The following is a 17,848-nucleotide window of genomic DNA, read 5'->3' as shown; positions in this document are numbered from 1 at the left end:
TGATCCCCCCATCCTGGCACTTCAGTGACTTCTACTTTAAAAGGGTTTATTCCAAGTATTTGTTTTATTTACCTTCACCGTTTCTCCTATCTTGCTGCACTTTTGCAAAGTTTGAGCAGGCAAAGTCCAAACTCGATTTATTTTAAAACCTTGGGGGCAAACCAAATAGGATTTTTCTCAAGTCAGTACTAAGTAAGGGTATATGTAATTTGTCTAGCCCATGATAGGATCATAAATATTGCATTTTCCTTTCTAATATCTTTTTCCCTATCTCAACCACCTATATTCTGCTGCCCCCAAATATACAAGAATCTCCCGTATTATGGAAGAGTGAATTGGGAATGCAGATCAGTTCTCCCAGTGCAAATGTGCCCTTCAAATTGGAAATGATCATTCATTGTTGCCTAGTGTAATATATCACCTGGATTCCATGCAGAACATCAGTTAGGATTCATTTTATCAGATATATCTTAGTAATTCTATTCTGATATTTGATGCCTCCCTCTATTTCTCTCTCTTCCTCCATGGTTCTTTTCAGTTTGGAGCAATCCTCTCTTTTTCCAGGCGTTTTTCCTTTTTTCTGTCTCTAATATTACCCATTCCTAGGACTTTCCTGCTTTTTGAGCTTGGAAAGCTTCTCTGATTTTTCCTGCCACCCTGCTTTTGAATGTCCCGTGGTCTGGCTCCTGCCCTCCTGAGTCATTCTCCTCCAGTGAAACCCACACAGTTTGCTCTTCTGAAAGTCAAACTGCTTCACCAAGCAGAAGAGTGGAGCAAAGCCCCCATCATGTGACCTTGTACTGAGAGACCAGAAATTATCTTCTGTTACAGGCATGATTCTCATGTCCCCATTATGACAGGGGTGCCTGGTCTTTCTGAGGACCTCTATGGATTGCTTTGGAGATATGAAGATTAGGTTTGGAGATGCCACAAAGATTCCCCTTCATCAGTGGACCTTCTCACCTCTTCCACCGGTACATGTTTCTGTTTACTTCCCTGATGAGCAGCTCTAAGTTGTTTATTGGTAGGTTTTATTTTATCAGTGGTTCTTGTGATAAGAACTTCTCTCTTTGACTGTGTAGCATTTCTGCATACTGCTCTGAGAAATCTGTAGTGTTCACAGTGGCTTTGGGAGTCCAAGGTGGGAGAATGGCTTGAGACCAAGAGTTCAAGAGCAGCCTTGAGGCTCCATCTCAAGAAAGAAAGGCAGTGGGAAGAGAGAAAGAGAGAGGGAAAGAGGGAGAGAGAGAGAGAGAGCAAGGAGAAGTAGTAGAAGAAGAAGAACAACAAGAAGAACTAGAAAAAAAAGAAAGAAGGAAAGAGAAAGAGAAAGAAAGACAGAAAGAACGAAAGAAGGAAAGAAAGAGAAGGAAAGAAAGAAAGAAAGAAAGAAAGAAAGAAAGAAAGAAAGAAAGAAAGAAAGAAAGAAAGAAAGAAAGAAAAGAAAAGAAAATTCGTGGTCTCTTTTCAAGCCTTTACCGCAGGGCCACAAGCTGTTGCCTCCACTTCATCTGTTGCATTCCTTGGTCCCAAACTTCTTAAGCTTTCAAAGATGTGTTCAAAGACTTTGTAATAACTTATGAAACTTTGTGAAAGTATTTCCTCCCGAATTCTTCCTGCTGGTTTATTTTCCATTTATCTCACAGAAATACCAGCCAAGGAATGATGACTGGCTCTTTAGGGTCTTGGGCTCCTCTGGATTATCTGGAAAGAGGGGTCTTCCATACCCCTCCCACTGCCAAAGTGGTAGTAGCTCTTCTGAATCACCCAGGAGGAAAATACAGACTTGCCCCCACGATGTGGAGCAGGGCACTCCTAGCTTTGCCAACATCTCCCCTGCCTTGGAGGGAGTTTCCTTCTGTATGGGAAATGGGAGTGACAGGTTCTATAGAGTGGTGATGTGGACACCAAGAAGGTGTGCTATCATTTTCTATCAAATAAAAATGCAATTTTCAGCAGACAGGAGTTAGATGAAGAGGCCCAGGTCCATCTTGGATTTTTGAGCCACGATCACTGGAAGGGAGGAGTCCCATACCTCTGGCATGTCAATGGTGACAGCTACCCTAACCCTGGAGGTGGTTCGAGGGACAGAGCTAAAGGGAGCCTCAGTCGGTCCATCAGAAGGTTCAGTCCTCCTGTCACCCAGCCTCCCACAGCCATTTTGAAATATCTTTCCAAAGAAGACAATGGGAAACATCTAGAGAGATGCTGGGCCCCCAGAGAAGGCAAGCACTACCTCTTTTGGAGGGAAGCATATCTGCAGGTTTGGAAGCCCAGGCTCTGCCAGGAGTTTTACAGGACCTCAGCCTACCACAGCACAGTAGGCATTCACTAAAGTGTTGTGGACTACATGGTTTCATCACTTTCCTTTATCCTTGCCTTTCCTTCAGCCAACACTCCTTCCTCCTCTCCCTTCTCTACAGGGAGCTACAGCCTTCCCAGACCTCTCCTGCTAAAATATCAACTGCATCCCAGCTTTTCATACCCGTTCACTCACTACCCCACCCTTGGTCCTTCAAACTTCTCCTGAGCTGAGCTTCAGTCTTACAACCAATCTCCTGGCAGGGTGCATATATATATATGTGTGTGTGTGTGTGTGTGTGTGTGTGTGTGTGTGTGCGCGCGCGCGCGCGCGTGTGTGTGTGTGTGTGTGTGTGTGTGTGTATTGCTGTTTTCTAGACCATCAGCTCTGCCAGGGCAAAGACTTTGGTCCGTTTCGTTGCTGTGGCGCCAGCACTAGGAAAGGCACATAGTAGAAGCTCAATAAGTATATGTGGAATAAATGAAAGGCCAAGGGTGCCAGAATGCGATCGACTCCAGAAGCCAGAAGACTAGCCGGGCCAACGATTCAGTGGGAGAAGAGGGGGACAATCAAATAATCTGGTGACCAGCAAGGTTCGCAGGTGCCTCAGGTCCAGGAGATGACCCGTGATCAAAGGAGCCTGAGAACTTTCAGAGGGAGAATGAATGATTGAATGTGAGAATGCGGACACCGGAGTGTGCCCAGCACGAAGGAAACAGCAAGGAAGAGGGTGGTGCTCCAGGCGCTGCTAAACTCTGGCGGGTGGTGCTCGCGGGCCACTGCCACACGCACTCTCGTCTCCGCTAGTGTGGCCCAAGCAGCGCAGTGGGGCAGGTTCCTTCGCAGGCCACCGGGTGCCCAAGGCTGCGTGCTAGGGCTCAGTAGCTCCCGGCAGCGCGCTCGAAGGAAGGGTTCAGTGTGCGGTGAGACTTTCTGCTTCCCGGGGAGGCTCCGAAAGGCCCTCGAGCCAAGGGCGCCCGAGGACGCGAGGGTGGGCAGGCCAGTCCTTTAGGGTGGGGACCAGCCCTCCGAGGCCAAGCTTGATGCAGCTTTTATAATTTTTCTTTATCCAGCAGAATCTCTTGAAGGGACGACGGTCCAGGCTCAAAGCGCAGAAAGGTTAGGACCTACTAGTATAGGGTGGGACTAGGGAGCAAGGTCAGGCCAAGAGGCCAAACCCTGCTTTGCTGAGAGAGGTGGTCGCACAGGACACCCCGCCCCAAGGCGTTCTCCCGTGAAAGCCCAGGGTCCCTGCCTTCAGAGGACGAGACTGCTGCGGGGCTGCCCGGAAATAACCTGAGTTTGCACCCACCCCCTCTAACCCCAGTCTCCAACCAGCTTTCCCACTTGCGACCCGGAGGCTGCGAGCTTTCCCGGTTCTCTATGCCAATAATTGGAGGATCCCTCTCCCTCCCCAGAACTCACTCCTGAGCAGTGTGCTGGTCGTACAGCAACCTAGTCACCTGGGAGGAGTTGGTCGCCGGGACGACTTCTAAGGTCTTCCCCGCGCCGTCCCCCAGAGTAGTTTTTCGGGGCGTCCTGGGGCAACAGGAGGTTTTCTGCCTCCCCCTGTCTCTTCGTCCCAGGCTCCTTTTCAGAGGGTCCTAGGGAAGAGGAGGACTGAAAACCGCGTGGTCCCCACTGAGCCTGGGGGTGAGGGGACGGAGGAAATGGGTCATGAAGTGTCCTCGCGAGTCCCTGTGCGAGTTTCTGAGCGCGTGCCCAAATAGTGAGTGGGAGGCATTTCCCGGCCTGTCCAGGGATCTAGAGCGGTCCTGCTAGCGCGCAACCAGCCCGTGTTTCCGGGAGCGCCTGGTGAGCAGCCAGCGCCAGGCGAGCCCAGAAAGGTGGAAGTCACGGTGGAAACGCCCGCCACGCTGCTGCTTCTCCAAACGCGCTCTGGGAAGGGAATAGGCGCCCCCTGCACTTTCGCTTTGGGCGTGATTGATGCGAACGGCGAGCTAAGGGCTGCGTAATTAATAAAGATTATGCCGGTTTTGTGGAAACGTTCCTCTTAATTAATGAAGGAGGGGGGTTCTAAGGGTGTTTGATTTGCATTTGGAAAATTCCCTCGGCGGCTCGGGCTCCGTGGTGAAGCGGCCCCAGGGACCCGGGACTAATTGGTAACCGCCCGGCCGAGGCGTTCTTGTTCCGGATCAAGTGTACCCCCATCCTGTTCCCCTCGCCCCGAGGTCTACCGGGCTGCACTCCCTGGGGCTCAGGGCCCCACTCAACTCTGTCTGCATTCACTCCTCCTCGAATGGGTCTCCTTGCCTTCTGCGGACATTGGCGGGCACCCCTGCCCCCTAGCCCCGCACGTTTCCCGCAGAGCTTCCTGATCCTTCTCCATCTAGAGGGTACCTCCAGGAGCCCAGATCGCCGATCCTTGGGCTCGGCCAGGGCTTCCGTCGCTGTCCCCTGGGAGGGGGCTGAGGGATGGAAAGAAGCATTTATTCCGTGTCTCTAAGGCCAAAGGGCGCTCAGGGAACGCTGAGAACCCTCCCCGCCCTGCGTGAATTTGTGTGTGTGTGTGTGTGTGTGTGTGTGTGTGTGTGTACATGTGTGGCTGTTTGTGTCCCTGTATGGGTCGTATATGTGTGTTTCTAAATATCTGGGAGTGGTGCGTTTTGTTAAAATACTACCTTTTCTCGGGCTTTACTGTTCACCTGCTGCAGCCCAGGCAAAAAAAGTCTCCTCTCCCTAGTGTTGCCGCCGTGAAACACACTTTCGCTTTAACCGTAGACTCCTCCTGGTCCCGGGTTGGAGGGGGAAGCAAGTGCTCCCTGCCCAGAAGGAACTGGGGGCAGGGAGGTGGGAGAGACCCAGTGGCCGCGTGCAGGGCCCGAGAGCCGAAAAGTGGCTTCAAAGGTTTTGGTAACGACTCTTCGGCCTTTATTTATGCCCCTATTAATACAATATCCATCATGTAGATATCGATCTTTATCCTTTAAACTGATACGCTGAGAATCAATTAGCCATGCAGATTACATTTCCTACATATCCAAATGTTAATCTCTTAGGCTCAGAGCCGGTGACAATATATTTTTGCAGCCAGATAGTATTAGATTTCGTTCAGAAAAAAAGAAGACGAAGAAGAACAGGAAGAAAGACTCTCCGAGGCTCCTTCCTCTTGGGGCTACTTGTCTTAACTCTTGGTCAGGCTGGGGCTGGGGTGCCCCTCACAGAGTTTTCCGGGGCCAAGAAGCGAGACCCCGAGGATGGTGCGAGCGCAGGGCCACGGCGGGGAGCCGGGCAGCTTTCTGCAAGAGGGCTGTGGGAGGTTGGCGGGTTATCCAGGGGTCTGCCCTTCTGCCGCGTGCTCCCTCCAAGCTAATCAACGCGTCTCCGTGGCCCCTTTCGATGGGTTTCTGTGTCGGAGATGGTCAGGTTTCATCTTTTTAGAATTTTTCCACCTGGTTCTCCAATCTCCAAGGTTCTGGATCAAAATTATTCTCCTGTCCCTCGCCCCCAAACCTACGACTTGTTTAAAGGTTCATCTCCAGAAAAAGAAACTTTATTTAAAAGAGGAAACGGGTGTTTTCTTGGGTGATGGGAGATGAAAAAGTTTAAGGTCTAGGAAGGAACTTAATGAAAGTCATATGTAGAAATTCAGGAAGCTGAGGCATCCTGCTTTGGTTGTGGTGATGAGAGTTTCTCCCCTCTTCCCTCGCCCACGCCTTCCCTCCATTCTTCCCTCACTTTAATATATTTTTTAAAAATTTATTTCCTTCTTTCTCTCTTTCCTTCTCCCTCTCTTTCTTCTTTTTCATCCCCTCCGCCTCTTCCCCAGTTTTGAAAGAGTGAGGGGTCGAGAGAGGACATGTCCTAGGGTGGGCAGCCCTCCTGGGGTCTGTGGACTGCGGGCTCTCAGGAGACGCCTGGGTGGAGTCGAATATCTCCGAGAGGCAGGTGCGCGCAGCACGCTTCAAAACGCCTCTCTGCAGTCCCAGGTCCGCGCTCCCCAAGACTCTGGCCAGATCGCGCGGGGCTTGGCCCCTGACAACTCTGCCTCCTCCACCTGTCGCGTTTACTCCGTTTAGTTGGCTATGCAGTCTCTGGCCCCAGATGTGCTTTTAAAACCCGAGGAACGCGGGTGCCGGACTGATTCTCAGCCTCTTCCCTCGGGGTCCCATGATCCCACTGTGGCGAGCTTCCAGGCTTAGCGAGGAGATGTGGGTTTGAACATTCGTCTCCCATGTTTCTCTTTTCTTGCTCCTCGCGTCACTGGCCCCTCTTCCCTACCGCTGAAATCCGTCTCGAGGAGAAATTTTCTCCCAGGGTTCCAGAGACCCAGGCTGAGAAGCGGCTGCGGCTCACTGCGCTGGTTCAGGAGCTGGGGCCGCGTGGAGTCGGAAGGAGTCCAGTATGGATCTGAGCGAAATAAAGACCAGTTAGTTGCCCCCGCCCAGTACCCTCCTCCCCCAACAGCAGGACACACAGCCCCAGCTCTTTGTGTACAGGCGCTCGGGGGCAAGAGTTCCTGGAGTGGTCACTCGCCTACTTTTTTGCTCCAGGAATCAAGGAAACCAACGGACCCCAAGATTTCTTTTATTCACTTCTTCCAACTCTGTTCCCGCCCCGACCTCACTCACAGCCTTCGCCTGACTCTGCAGAGGTCAGACTTTCTGGTCTTTCCAAGGCCCAGGCTGCCTGCCTCCAATATAAGACGGTCCCTCAGCTAAGTAAGGCCCTTCAACTCTTACCCCTTTCACACACTCTAGGTTCTTTCACTCACACACATACACACAGCCCGAATACACACACTCCCCGAATACACACACCAAAGAGCAGTTACCGAATTTCTCTTCTAAACATCACCTCCACCCCACCATGAACTTTTACCTAATTGAGTAGAACATTTTTTGGAAGATTAGACAGACTTACTCTAATTTTCTAAAAGACACCTTCCCCCACCCCACCCCACCCGGAGAATCGGGCTTTGGAATCTTGTCTTCCTTGTTTTGCCTAAAAATAATTTTCTCAGACCCAAATGGACTAGGAGACCAACTGCGATGAGATGTATTCTCTCCCTCCCTCCCTGGCTTTAAAAACCTCTTTCTTCTTTCCCTCTTTTCTTTTTCCTTTCCTATTTTCCTTCTTCCTTTCCTATTTTCTGTCTTCCTTCCTTTCTTCCCACAAACCACATGTTCTTTATTGTAAACCCGCTCACAAGTTCCCTGGGGCTCCCCCAGCTGCAGGAACAAACCCACTTCGGCTGGCCTACACCACGTTTCAATGCGATGTCCACATCCTCATCCAGTCCCTTAATCCGAACTCATCCCGACTGATTTTTCGATGGGGAGAAGAGCGGCGCCAATGCTTTTGACAAATAACTGCGGGGGGCCTAATGGCGGTCACTGAGGCAGCGGCTGCGAAGGACCACGGGTTTAACCCGGGCATTCATCAATCCTGTATCATCACATCCGGACCGGAAGCTCATGATCAGGAACCTGGCGTTTCGGTATCCTCCCCGTGAGCCCCCGGCAGCCTTTCTGTGGGACTGGGGGTTTCTCAGCGTTTGCCCAAATTTTACTGCATCCTGAGAGTCACGCCTGGGGCTGGGCGGGTGGCCAGGAGCTTCTCTGCTCGACTGTGTCAGCCTGCTAGAGCTTGGCCCTTCAGACAGGACGAAAAAGGCCTGGGTAGCAGACGCCAGTCCCGCTCCCTACTAGGTCAGGGACATTATTTTGAATAGATCATAATTTCCTCTTAAGACTTGTGTTTCACTGAGTATGAACTCATCCCTCAGAGGCCCGGAGGAGTTCATGGGCCATGAAACCCTTGTGCCAGTGTCCTCAAGTGCGGAGGCTGTGCGCTGAAGGGTACTTCGCAGCCCAGACTGAAGTCACCCAAGCGCGACTAGGCTGTAGGTCCACGCATCCAAACGGGCTGCAAGGTAGAACCTTCAAGCCAACAAGGGCAAGCTCCACCCAGGCCTGGACAGGCAGCCCACTGTTAATTTCACCTGCAGCGACTCTGAAATTGGAGGTAGAGGGGCAGAGGGGGCAACAGAAGCTATTTCCCCCGCCCCCCGTTTTTTTTTTTTTTTTGTTTGTTTGTTTTGGGTTGTTGTTGTTTTTTTTTTTTTTGGTCAAATTATCCAAGTACTGTCTTCAAGGCTCCGGTTTCATTTCGAACGTGCACAGAGCGTGAGTGGAGGCTAGGTTCGTTCACAACACCAAGAGTCCCCCTGATGCGTTCTGGGTAATTTGTTAGCCCGGGGAAACTCCACTGCCTCCCAAACCTGGGTTCAAGGATGCAGGCACGGGCCCTCGCCTTCCAAGCCCCACCGCTGGGGCATTCCTTTACCAATTAGCACCTGTACCGCGGCCAAATTTGGCACCAGGACTCCTTGGCTCACCGGCTCCGGATAGGGAAGTGGCCTGGACTCCCACCAAGCTGCGGGGATTGGGGGTGCGGTGGCTTGGGCTCCGGAGAGACTTCAGAAAGAAATAAACGGGAGGCTCAAGCCTCGGAGATGGAAAAAGAGTGGCTGGAATCACCCGACTTTCCTGAGACCTGTTGCGCCCGGTTCTGCGGAGTCCCCGGCTCTGAGCCGGGTTAACTTCTGCAGAGTGCGGGCGCCCTAGGCCGGGCAGCCTCAGCCAACATTACTGTCCTGGCCATCCCAGGTCGGACTTCTGGGACACAGGCCACAAGAAATTTAGATTCCCGAAGTCTTTGGATGTGGCCCAGCTGTCCAGAGCCTAAACCCCTCTCCGTGTCTCCAGGCACCTCTGGCCACTGCCCGGTGGAGAAGGGCGGAGCTGATCATCTGGGTACATATGAACCTCAGAGCGCTTGGCAGAAGAGAAAGAGGCCGGAAAGGAGAGAAAATGAGTCGCCCCCTGATTCCGGAGTCACATCCTCGTGGCCTCCATTTGTACGATTTTATAGCAAGTGGTGGCTAGTTTATGAACCAGCCCCCATGGACACTTAAGACTCGGCTCAGCCGGCAGTACCTCCGTTCAACGGTCTCGCGGACTCTGCAGTCTAAGGGACCCGGAGAAGGAAGCTTGAACAAGCGCCTCCCTCCAGCATCTGCCGGCTCTCAGGAGAGAAAACTGCCGGCAGGAGAGAGACGGGTGGACTCTGGGAGGGCTTGGCCAAGCCCCCGGCTCAAAAACAAATGAGACTCAGTCCTAGATGTTCTTTAACTGCTCGCGGGGTGCCAGAGTTTATTTTAGCTGAGAGTTGAGCCTGCATTTGCCTTCTTGAAATTACACTTCGGATACCTCCTTCACCCAACAATTACCGCTGACCCCAGAAAGTGCTCTGTCGGCTCTGCTCAACCTTTGGGAAGAAGAAAACTTGGAAAAAGTCTAACTCTCAAAACGCTGTCGCTGAGAAGTGGCTTAAAAAATAAGGACACAGGCTTTGGTGACCCCAGCTCCTTAAAAAGAAAATAAGACAATTTTCCCCTTGAAAAAAATGGAATCATAATTTGTAAAACCAAGTTAAACAAGGCACATGCCTCCCTCATGGGTCCAGACATTTTTGGGAGTCTCCTGAGACCTGTCCCCGTGGCTCTGAGGGTCAACCAAGCCTTCTGGCATCAGGCAGGCTGAAAGCTTGTCTGTTTTCCCCTATGGTGGGTGGGTTTTTAAAGGACCAACTTGTGGACTGCTGAGCAGCTATACCCCAACCCCCTCACCCCCACCCCCACCATCTTGCCTTCTGAGTTTGCCTTAATTAGGGAATGGCGAAGTACGGTGGGGGCCCGAGTTCACGTCAAAACTGTCAAAGGAGGTGGGGGAGGGGGACAGAGAGAGAGGAGTGGAGAACTCCTGGCGCACGAAAAATTCAAAAATCGTAAAAGGAAAAGGGGGAACTTGAAGCCCAGAAGTCATTGTTTCCTTTATTTCAAAGGGAAAAACCTGCCCGATTCTCATCCTTTTGATTGATTAAGGCCCTGAATACCTCGCGGACCCGGAGTGACAGTCCCTGAATAGACTCGAGCGAATAAAGCGCAGTGCAGAGCGCGGGGCTGGCACTCGGGGGTGTAAAGGAGGCGAGTTCGCTGGCACTTACCAAGTTATAAATAAAAGGCTATGCACAATGGTACCTTCTCTAAGGACAGACAGTCTTTACAACACTCCTGGCGTCATATCCTGCTGGGGACACTTCAGCTCCTAGCCAAGACTTCGTTCCTTTTATTTTTCCAGCAGTTTAGTCTGAATGCCATAATAAATTCCTGAGAACAAACGCTGCAGCCGGGCAAAACTTTAACATATAGACACATCTCTGTCGACGCATCGGGGATCTATATGTGGAGATTTAGAGCCGCAGCTTGCCAGAGGGGTTTTTAAATCAAGGAGAGGAGCCGGGTTTTTTTCTGCACCCTCCCCCCATACCCCCAGCCTTCAACTAACGAGGGCTTGGGCCTAGCGACGGCTGCCTGTGCTTCACACTAGCCCAGCTTGCAGACGGAGAAGACAAAAGAACATCAGCGCACCCTGGACTCACTCCCGGGAGAAACCACATCGAGAGGACCCCTTAACAAGCCTAGGCCAAGGGGCACTGACCATAGGAAGGAAAGCTAAATATGTCTGGGGCCCCAGATGCCTTCTTATTGGAATTGTGCCCCCTCCAGTGGCAGTAAGCCAAGAGAAATGAGAGCGAGACCTACAGGTAGAAAAAATGAGACAGAGAGAGACACAGGAAATCACAAGAGGAATAGAGGCAGAGCGAGACACATAAAGAGAGACACAGAAAGAGACAGAGAGACAGAGAAATAGAAAGTCAAGGAAAGAGAGATCAGACACACACACACACACACACACACACACACACACACACACACACACACACTCTCACACAGAGTGACAGAGACAGAGAGACGGAGACTCTTCTCCACCCTCAGCTACTGCCATTTCCCTAGGGCTGTCTCTCTCAGTTTCCACCGGGCCACCCTTCTCTCCTGGGCAAGGGGCGCAGCGCGGGTCCCCCTCGGGGCCGGCAGAGGCCTCGGCACCACCAGAGATGGGAAGAGAAAGTGGCCGCTGTCGCCCAATCAGCGCGTGTCTCCGCCACCCGGGACGGTCTCCCCATCGGCCAATCGCAGCTCAGGGCTCCTGACCAAGCTTTGGGTAAAAGAATTAATAAATGCTCCCGAGCCCGGATCCCCGCACTCGGTGTCACCACAGGAGGAGACTCAGGCAGGCCGCGCTCCCGCCTCACCCGACTCCCCGGCTTGCCGTGGCTCTCTGAGCCCCCTTTTCAGGGACCCCAGTCGCGGGAGCATTTGCCCGGACTCGCACCAAACTTTTCCGCCCTGGGCTCGGGATCCTGGACTCCGGGGCCTCCCCGCCCTCCCCTTTCCCGGGTTCCAGCTCCGGCCTCTGGACTAGGAACCGACAGCCCCCCTCCCCGCGTCCTTCCCTCTCTCTCCAGCCGTTTTGGGGAGGGGCTCTCCACGCTCCGGATAGTTCCCGAGGGTCACTCGCGCCGCACTCGCCTTTCCGTTTCGCCTTCACCTGGATATAATTTCCGAGCGAAGCTGCCCCCAGGATGACCACGCTGGCCGGCGCTGTGCCCAGGATGATGCGGCCGGGCCCGGGGCAGAACTACCCGCGCAGCGGGTTCCCTCTGGAAGGTAAGGGAGGGCCTCAGGGCGCCGCCTGGATCCCGGGGCCTGGGACCGGCTGCCTCACCCCATCTGCAGGCTCCACAGGCTCCTTTGGTGCTTCCAGTAAGCCCATTCCCCGGGCACCCCACACCCCAAGAAGCACCAGTCGGGGTCGAGGACCTACTCGATTTCCTTTCTGCAAATGGAGCGCGCTGCTCTCTTCAAATCCTGACGGAGCTGGGCGGCCAGGCCTGCAGCGGGCCGGGGCGACCTGCCCCTGTTGTTTTGGAAATGTCGCGGTGGAGAAGGAGGTGAATCAGCTTCTGAGCTGCAGAAGCAACTTCTCCGCAATTTGTTCACTCGAAATTGTCTCGAAATTGTCCCGGCTGAGCCCACACTTGTGAAACATATGTTAGTTCAGGAAGTATTTTTTTGCCCTGCAAAATTGTGGTGGCTGACGCCGCGCCATTGTGATTGGAATTTTTAGAATAATTAAATAAATTAGAATTCTATTTGTGTCAAATAGCGTCTAGAATTTTCTGTAACTTGTTTAGGAATCGCCTTTCAGTCCACTTGAAGATTTTGGGAATCCAGAGGAGGCAGGAAGCCTTGTGCAAGCCTGAGCCGTTTCCAATGGTTTTCGAGGTTAGGGTGCTCCAGCAGAGATGCTCATCGCCCCCACCCCCACCCCCTTCACACCCAGCCTAGAGTAGAATGTAACACCCAGAGCAAGAATGGGGGCTAGGGGACCCAGGAGCAGTCCTGCCGCTGCTGTGGTCTCTGTCCCAAGATGTAACAGGTGACACAGGCACTGCTGCGTGGGCCTCCTTTCTGGACCCGCTTTGACTCTTGGCTGCTGCGCTTTTGGCTAGAAACCCCAAGGGCTATCAGCTCGCCCAAGTCCCTTAGAAAGGGAGCGATCCCAATTGGACAGGGATCGGTGGGATCAGAGTTCATCAAGGCCAGCGCCTGGGTGAACTTCTCTTCGCCAGGCGGCTGTTTCTAGAGCAAGCTAGACACTCTATGAGCTACAGGATCTCCTAAGTTGCCACTCCTCCCGGGCCCAAAGTGGAAGATGCTTTCTCTGGGGAGAATTATTTTGCCCCACTTGCTGTCTTTACACAAGGTTACACGCGCTATATTGCTAAATAATTTGAACAAATGTGATTGAAAGGAGGTCTGGGTCTGGGAGTCCGATGTGCAGCAGTTTCAGTGTCAGTGCTGTAACATGAGGATGGGCCAGAAGACTGCGAAATTAAGTGCTGCTCTTCTTTGCTTTTTATTTTCCTCCAGTGACTTTTCCCTTCCCTTCCCTTTTTCCCTCTTTTTCACCTTCCCACAGTGTCCACTCCCCTCGGCCAGGGCCGCGTCAACCAGCTCGGCGGCGTTTTTATCAACGGCAGGCCGCTGCCCAACCACATCCGCCACAAGATCGTGGAGATGGCCCACCACGGCATCCGGCCCTGTGTCATCTCGCGCCAGCTGCGCGTGTCCCACGGCTGCGTCTCCAAGATCCTGTGCAGGTACCAGGAGACCGGCTCCATACGTCCTGGTGCCATCGGCGGCAGCAAGCCCAAGGTGAGAGGGCGGGCCTTGCCCTCCTGGCTCCCAGACTGTGGTCCCCTGTTTGGGGGAAGAGTGGGCAGGGGGGAATGGCTGGCATCTGGGGCTCTCCAATGAGTTATTTTTGAAGTTTGTGGAAGTGTGTAAAGGGGTGTGTGTGTGTATGTGTGCGCGCGCCCTGGACACTTCTTGATGAACACTTAGGGAAAGCTCTCTCCTTTTTGCAAAGGAAAAATCACATTTGTTTTTTACAGCCCATAAGCCTTGCAATCCTCATCAAATTATTTTAATAGATAAACACTTAAAGTAGGCAAGCTGTATGTGCCCACCTGTTGCCGATTTCTTCCTTAAGTGTCTTCCCAGCTCCCACCCATGGCACTGTACTTTCCAAAACGAATGTAAGGAACCTCTTCAGGTTTTATACTGGTTTGTCTCCCAAACCCCGCCCTCAGTCTCCCCCAGTGCAAATTGTTTTCAATGAGTCAAAAACTAGGATGATTAGTTTTCTTTGTAATAAGCCAATGACTCCATTAAAAAATATAAGCAGTTTGGTGCTATCCTCAAATTATTTTGGTTCCCTTTTTAAAAAGAAAGAGTCACGCCAACTAGGGTTGAGTGGGAGGGAATTACACAAGGTCTGTCTTTTCTTCCAGTTGCCACGGGGCAAAATCAAGAGGGTTATGGTAAACCGAAGACCTCCAAACACCCTCCTCTTCCTTCCCATCTACTGAAACCCTTTCACAGCCTTTCTAAGAATCTTTGGAACCTTCTTCTTCTTTAAAAAATATATATACTGGCGGCGGAGAGAAGAGTCAGTCTCTCTTATTTATATTTGTCATCGACTCGAAGTTTTAAAAACCTAAATACGTACCTTTACATTTCAGTCTTCACTTTAGCATAACTATACCTTTGGAAAAGCACAAGTGGAAGATTTAACTTAATTTTTCAGCTCCTTTTTCAAGCATTGCTTTTTTAGTTTCGTTTTCATGTTGGTTCTGTGTAAGGAGTTGCCTTATTTCCAGGGATGAGAAAGTACAACCCCACCCCACCCCCATCAAGATGTTATAATTCTTTTGAATTTATCCCGGTTGTCTGGGGCCTGTCTCGGGGAGGTAGAGGCTTCCCAGGCTGCTCCGGAATGGGATGTGTTCTTGTCTGTCTCTTTCTAAAGTGCCTCGGAGAGTTGGGGTCTTTTTGCTAACAAAGGGGGACTGTCCCAGAGGATTCAGGGAGGAGCATCCCGACAGGCCCAGAGGCGGTGGGGCCGCCGCCACCTGGCCCAGGGTACTGGGTACCAACGCCTGCCCGCCTGTTCTCTTAAAGCAGGTGACAACGCCTGACGTGGAGAAGAAAATTGAGGAATACAAAAGAGAGAACCCGGGCATGTTCAGCTGGGAAATCCGAGACAAATTACTTAAGGACGCGGTCTGTGATCGAAACACCGTGCCCTCAGGTACTAGGCCCATTAACGTCTCCCCGAGGCGCGATAGTCGCTATTACCCCGGCAGGTAGAACAAGACGTAATCACCCCAATTATCGATCTCAGCTATTGGAAGGTGGCCTCTCCCGAGGCCCTGAAATATTTAACAACCAGGCGTTCTTGGCACTTTATGGAGGGAGGGGTGAAATGCTTGTCCTGGGGGCGGAGGGTGGCGAGACCACCGCTGAGGACTCCCCAAAGAAGATTTCTGACAAGGAGGCAGGGCAGGAAACGTGAGGCGGAGGCAGAGCGTTTATTAATATTGATGTTCCCTTTTAAAGAGAAACAAATGTTTTGGTAACCCCAACGGAAGGGAGATGGGGCCCGCGCCGGGAGGGACTTTGCCGTGTGCGCAGGGCTGTGGAGGCTTTCACAACGGCCCCGATTGCCCCCGAGAGTCTCAGGGACGGTCAGGAGCCCCCTGCCGCGGCAGCCTGGGGGAGGCGGAGGGAGAAGAGGGGCCAGCTCGAGGGCGCACGGGAGGGTTTGTTTTTAATTAAAAGGAAACTCCCTTTTTCCCTCTGCGAGAAACATATATTTCAGAACATGGATTTGTTTACCAGACTGGAATCTGGAAAAAATAAGTGGGAGAGAGTGCATTTTCTTTTGATTTTTACAATAGGAAACGATTCTACAGTTGAAATTTAAACCCTTTATAGCCTTAAAAAAAAAAAAAAAAAAAAAAGGAAAGGAAAGGAAAAGAAGAAACTTGATTTACGGGGGTGGGGGCGGGGGGGGGTGTGGACAGGTCAGCTTTGGTTCTTCCTCCCTTAAGGCGAACCGCAGGATCCATGCATTCAGGTGGGGAGGAAGGAGGATACCCAGTGGGCTGGTGGGAGAATTCTCTTAGATTGGAGACCTAGAGCCCGGTCTTTGGAGTCCAAGAAGGGAAACGCTTCCTGCCCAGAATCGAGGGACAAAGATGGCATCCGGCCCTAACCTGGAGGCGCGGTTTTCCCAGGCTCCGTCTTTCAGTACCGAGATACAGATAATAGGGAGGGGGGTTTGAATGGCAGGATGAGAGGGCTGGAGAAGGATGTGGATGCCCAGGGATGCAGGAGGGGACACCCGAGCAGTGCAGGGCAGCGGCTCTAGGGACCTGGCTAGGGGTTGGTGGGGGGGCCTCCTTCCCGCACAGTCCCTCTTGTCTCAGCTATGCGCACTCCCTTGCTTCCTTCCTCCTCCCGCCCCCAGTGAGTTCCATCAGCCGCATCCTGAGGAGTAAATTCGGGAAAGGTGAAGAGGAGGAGGCCGACTTGGAGAGGAAGGAGGCAGAGGAAAGCGAGAAGAAGGCCAAACACAGCATCGACGGCATCCTGAGCGAGCGAGGTAAGAGGTGGCGCCTTGGGCGGCGCACTCGCTAGGGACCTTGGCGGGCATCGGCTCCCTGACGTTGCGGATCTGAAGGCAGCCAAGCCCAGCTTGGATCAAGGTCCCTTCATGCGCGGTGTCTCTGCGCCTGAGTAAGGGCATGGAAGTGGAAGACCAGAGGGACACTAGGAATTAAAACAAACATTTCTATTCTGCTTAGTTTTTCCGTTTTGTAAATCTTTCTTTTTTACCACTGTCAGCCCCTGGGATTCTAGAACTGTGAATTGTGCTCTATTGGAGGGGGCAGGGGAAGCTGTTACTCTCTTGCCATTAAACGGTATGAGACTGGGCATCTCTGAGCAATTGTAGGGCCTGGGATAGAGGGTACTTGAATCTTCAGAAGTTGAAGTAGCTTTTATGCTCTCAGGAAAGGCCCTGGTCTCCGGAGTTTCCCCGCAGTAAAGGAGAGATTGGGCAAGGGCCTTCCAAAAGTTGCCCCCACATTGGCTGCCTTATAAATGTGTGTGTGTGTTCACTGGTTTGATTTGTTTGAAATTAATTTTCAAATGTGACGGGGTTTAACCTGTGTGTGTCTGGGAATTGAAAGGAACCCAAGCTCTGGGTTACAAATTGAAGGGATCTGGGTTCTTAGAGTGCGGGCACCCTCTGTCTTCTAGGGGTACGGACCTCCGATTCCTTTTTGGCTGTGCACTGTCAGCACTAAGAAAAAAAAATCTCCCTCATGGGAGACAGAAGTGCAGCTCGCTTCCCCTTCACCCGCTGCAAGTCATCCTCAAACTTTAAGGGTACACACGCAAAAAGAAAAAAAGAAAAGAAAAGAAATGCCATCAGAGTTGAACCAGGGAGGGATCATTGCAGTGGGAGATGGGGGGATTGTGTCTCAGTGGCTTTGGCCTTGGAGATGGTTGCCCCTTTTCAAATGCACAAATGGTCAAGAGTGGCCAGCAGCCCCACTCCCGCCTGAAGTTACCCCACCTGGGACCTGGAGTTCACCGGGCAAAGTCAGTTTTGGAGTTGCCAGAGGGACAGGAGGCTTTCCAGGGGGTTCAGAGCCGTCACCAACTGCGACTAGCTGGGTCTGAGCCCTTACCAGAGTGGCATCCAAGTGGGACTTCTTTTATCTTCATTGCCCAACTCTGGTGCAGCCACTGGCTCTCCTGAGCGGCTGCTTTACAAAGCAGTGCAAGATCTGTACACAACCTGGAAGGAACATTTAGATTTGGAAGTTACAGACCCAAATGGCTGATTTGAGGGAAAAACAAATGTAGATACTCTGATGCACACAAGAAATCAAAGACATGTCCAACTACAGCAGATTGGGAAGGGAGATGCTTCCTTTGCTGTATGACAGAGGCCTCCTACGGACTCAGCCTGAATCCTCTTTTTAGAGAGTGCATTTTTCTGCCCTGGTCTCTGAGAAGATACCTTGGCTGTTATCCCAGGCCCAGCTGCAGCATAGAGGTGCTGAGAAGGGAGGAAGGTAGGGAGTCAGACAACCCCAAACCAAATGTGTTCCTGTGGGCAATGGGGAGAAGAGCCCGGAGCAGTCACAGAGGCTGGGGACTCACGGCTTTGCTACTTGTTGCTGGAGGCACTGGCGTGG

General features: G+C 52.1%; 1 protein-coding gene and 1 long non-coding RNA gene across 2 annotated transcripts in view; one reads left to right on the top strand and one right to left on the bottom strand.

Annotated features, from left to right (window-relative positions):
- Positions 1 to 6,014: 6,014 nt before the first annotated feature.
- On the bottom strand, positions 6,015 to 6,580 carry LOC105481301 (CCDC140 long non-coding RNA). The gene has a single exon (XR_011609615.1). It is a non-coding gene; the product is annotated as a CCDC140 long non-coding RNA (long non-coding RNA).
- Positions 6,581 to 11,553: 4,973 nt separating this feature from the next.
- The window catches only part of LOC105481299 (paired box 3), a 99,094-nt gene continuing 92,799 nt past the window's right edge, over positions 11,554 to 17,848 (top strand). The window contains exons 1-4 of the mRNA XM_011740802.3: positions 11,554 to 11,897; positions 13,213 to 13,448; positions 14,757 to 14,886; positions 16,108 to 16,242. Of these exons, the coding sequence (XP_011739104.1) occupies positions 11,813 to 11,897; positions 13,213 to 13,448; positions 14,757 to 14,886; positions 16,108 to 16,242 (586 nt within the window). The 5' untranslated portion in view covers positions 11,554 to 11,812. The remainder of the gene's footprint in view (positions 11,898 to 13,212; positions 13,449 to 14,756; positions 14,887 to 16,107; positions 16,243 to 17,848) is intronic.

Source organism: Macaca nemestrina, chromosome 11, assembly GCF_043159975.1.
Source record: "Macaca nemestrina isolate mMacNem1 chromosome 11, mMacNem.hap1, whole genome shotgun sequence".
NCBI classification, from domain to species: domain Eukaryota; kingdom Metazoa; phylum Chordata; class Mammalia; order Primates; family Cercopithecidae; genus Macaca; species Macaca nemestrina.
The sequence above is the reverse complement of the archived record's forward strand: the minus strand, read 5'-3'. Positions and strand labels throughout refer to the sequence as shown.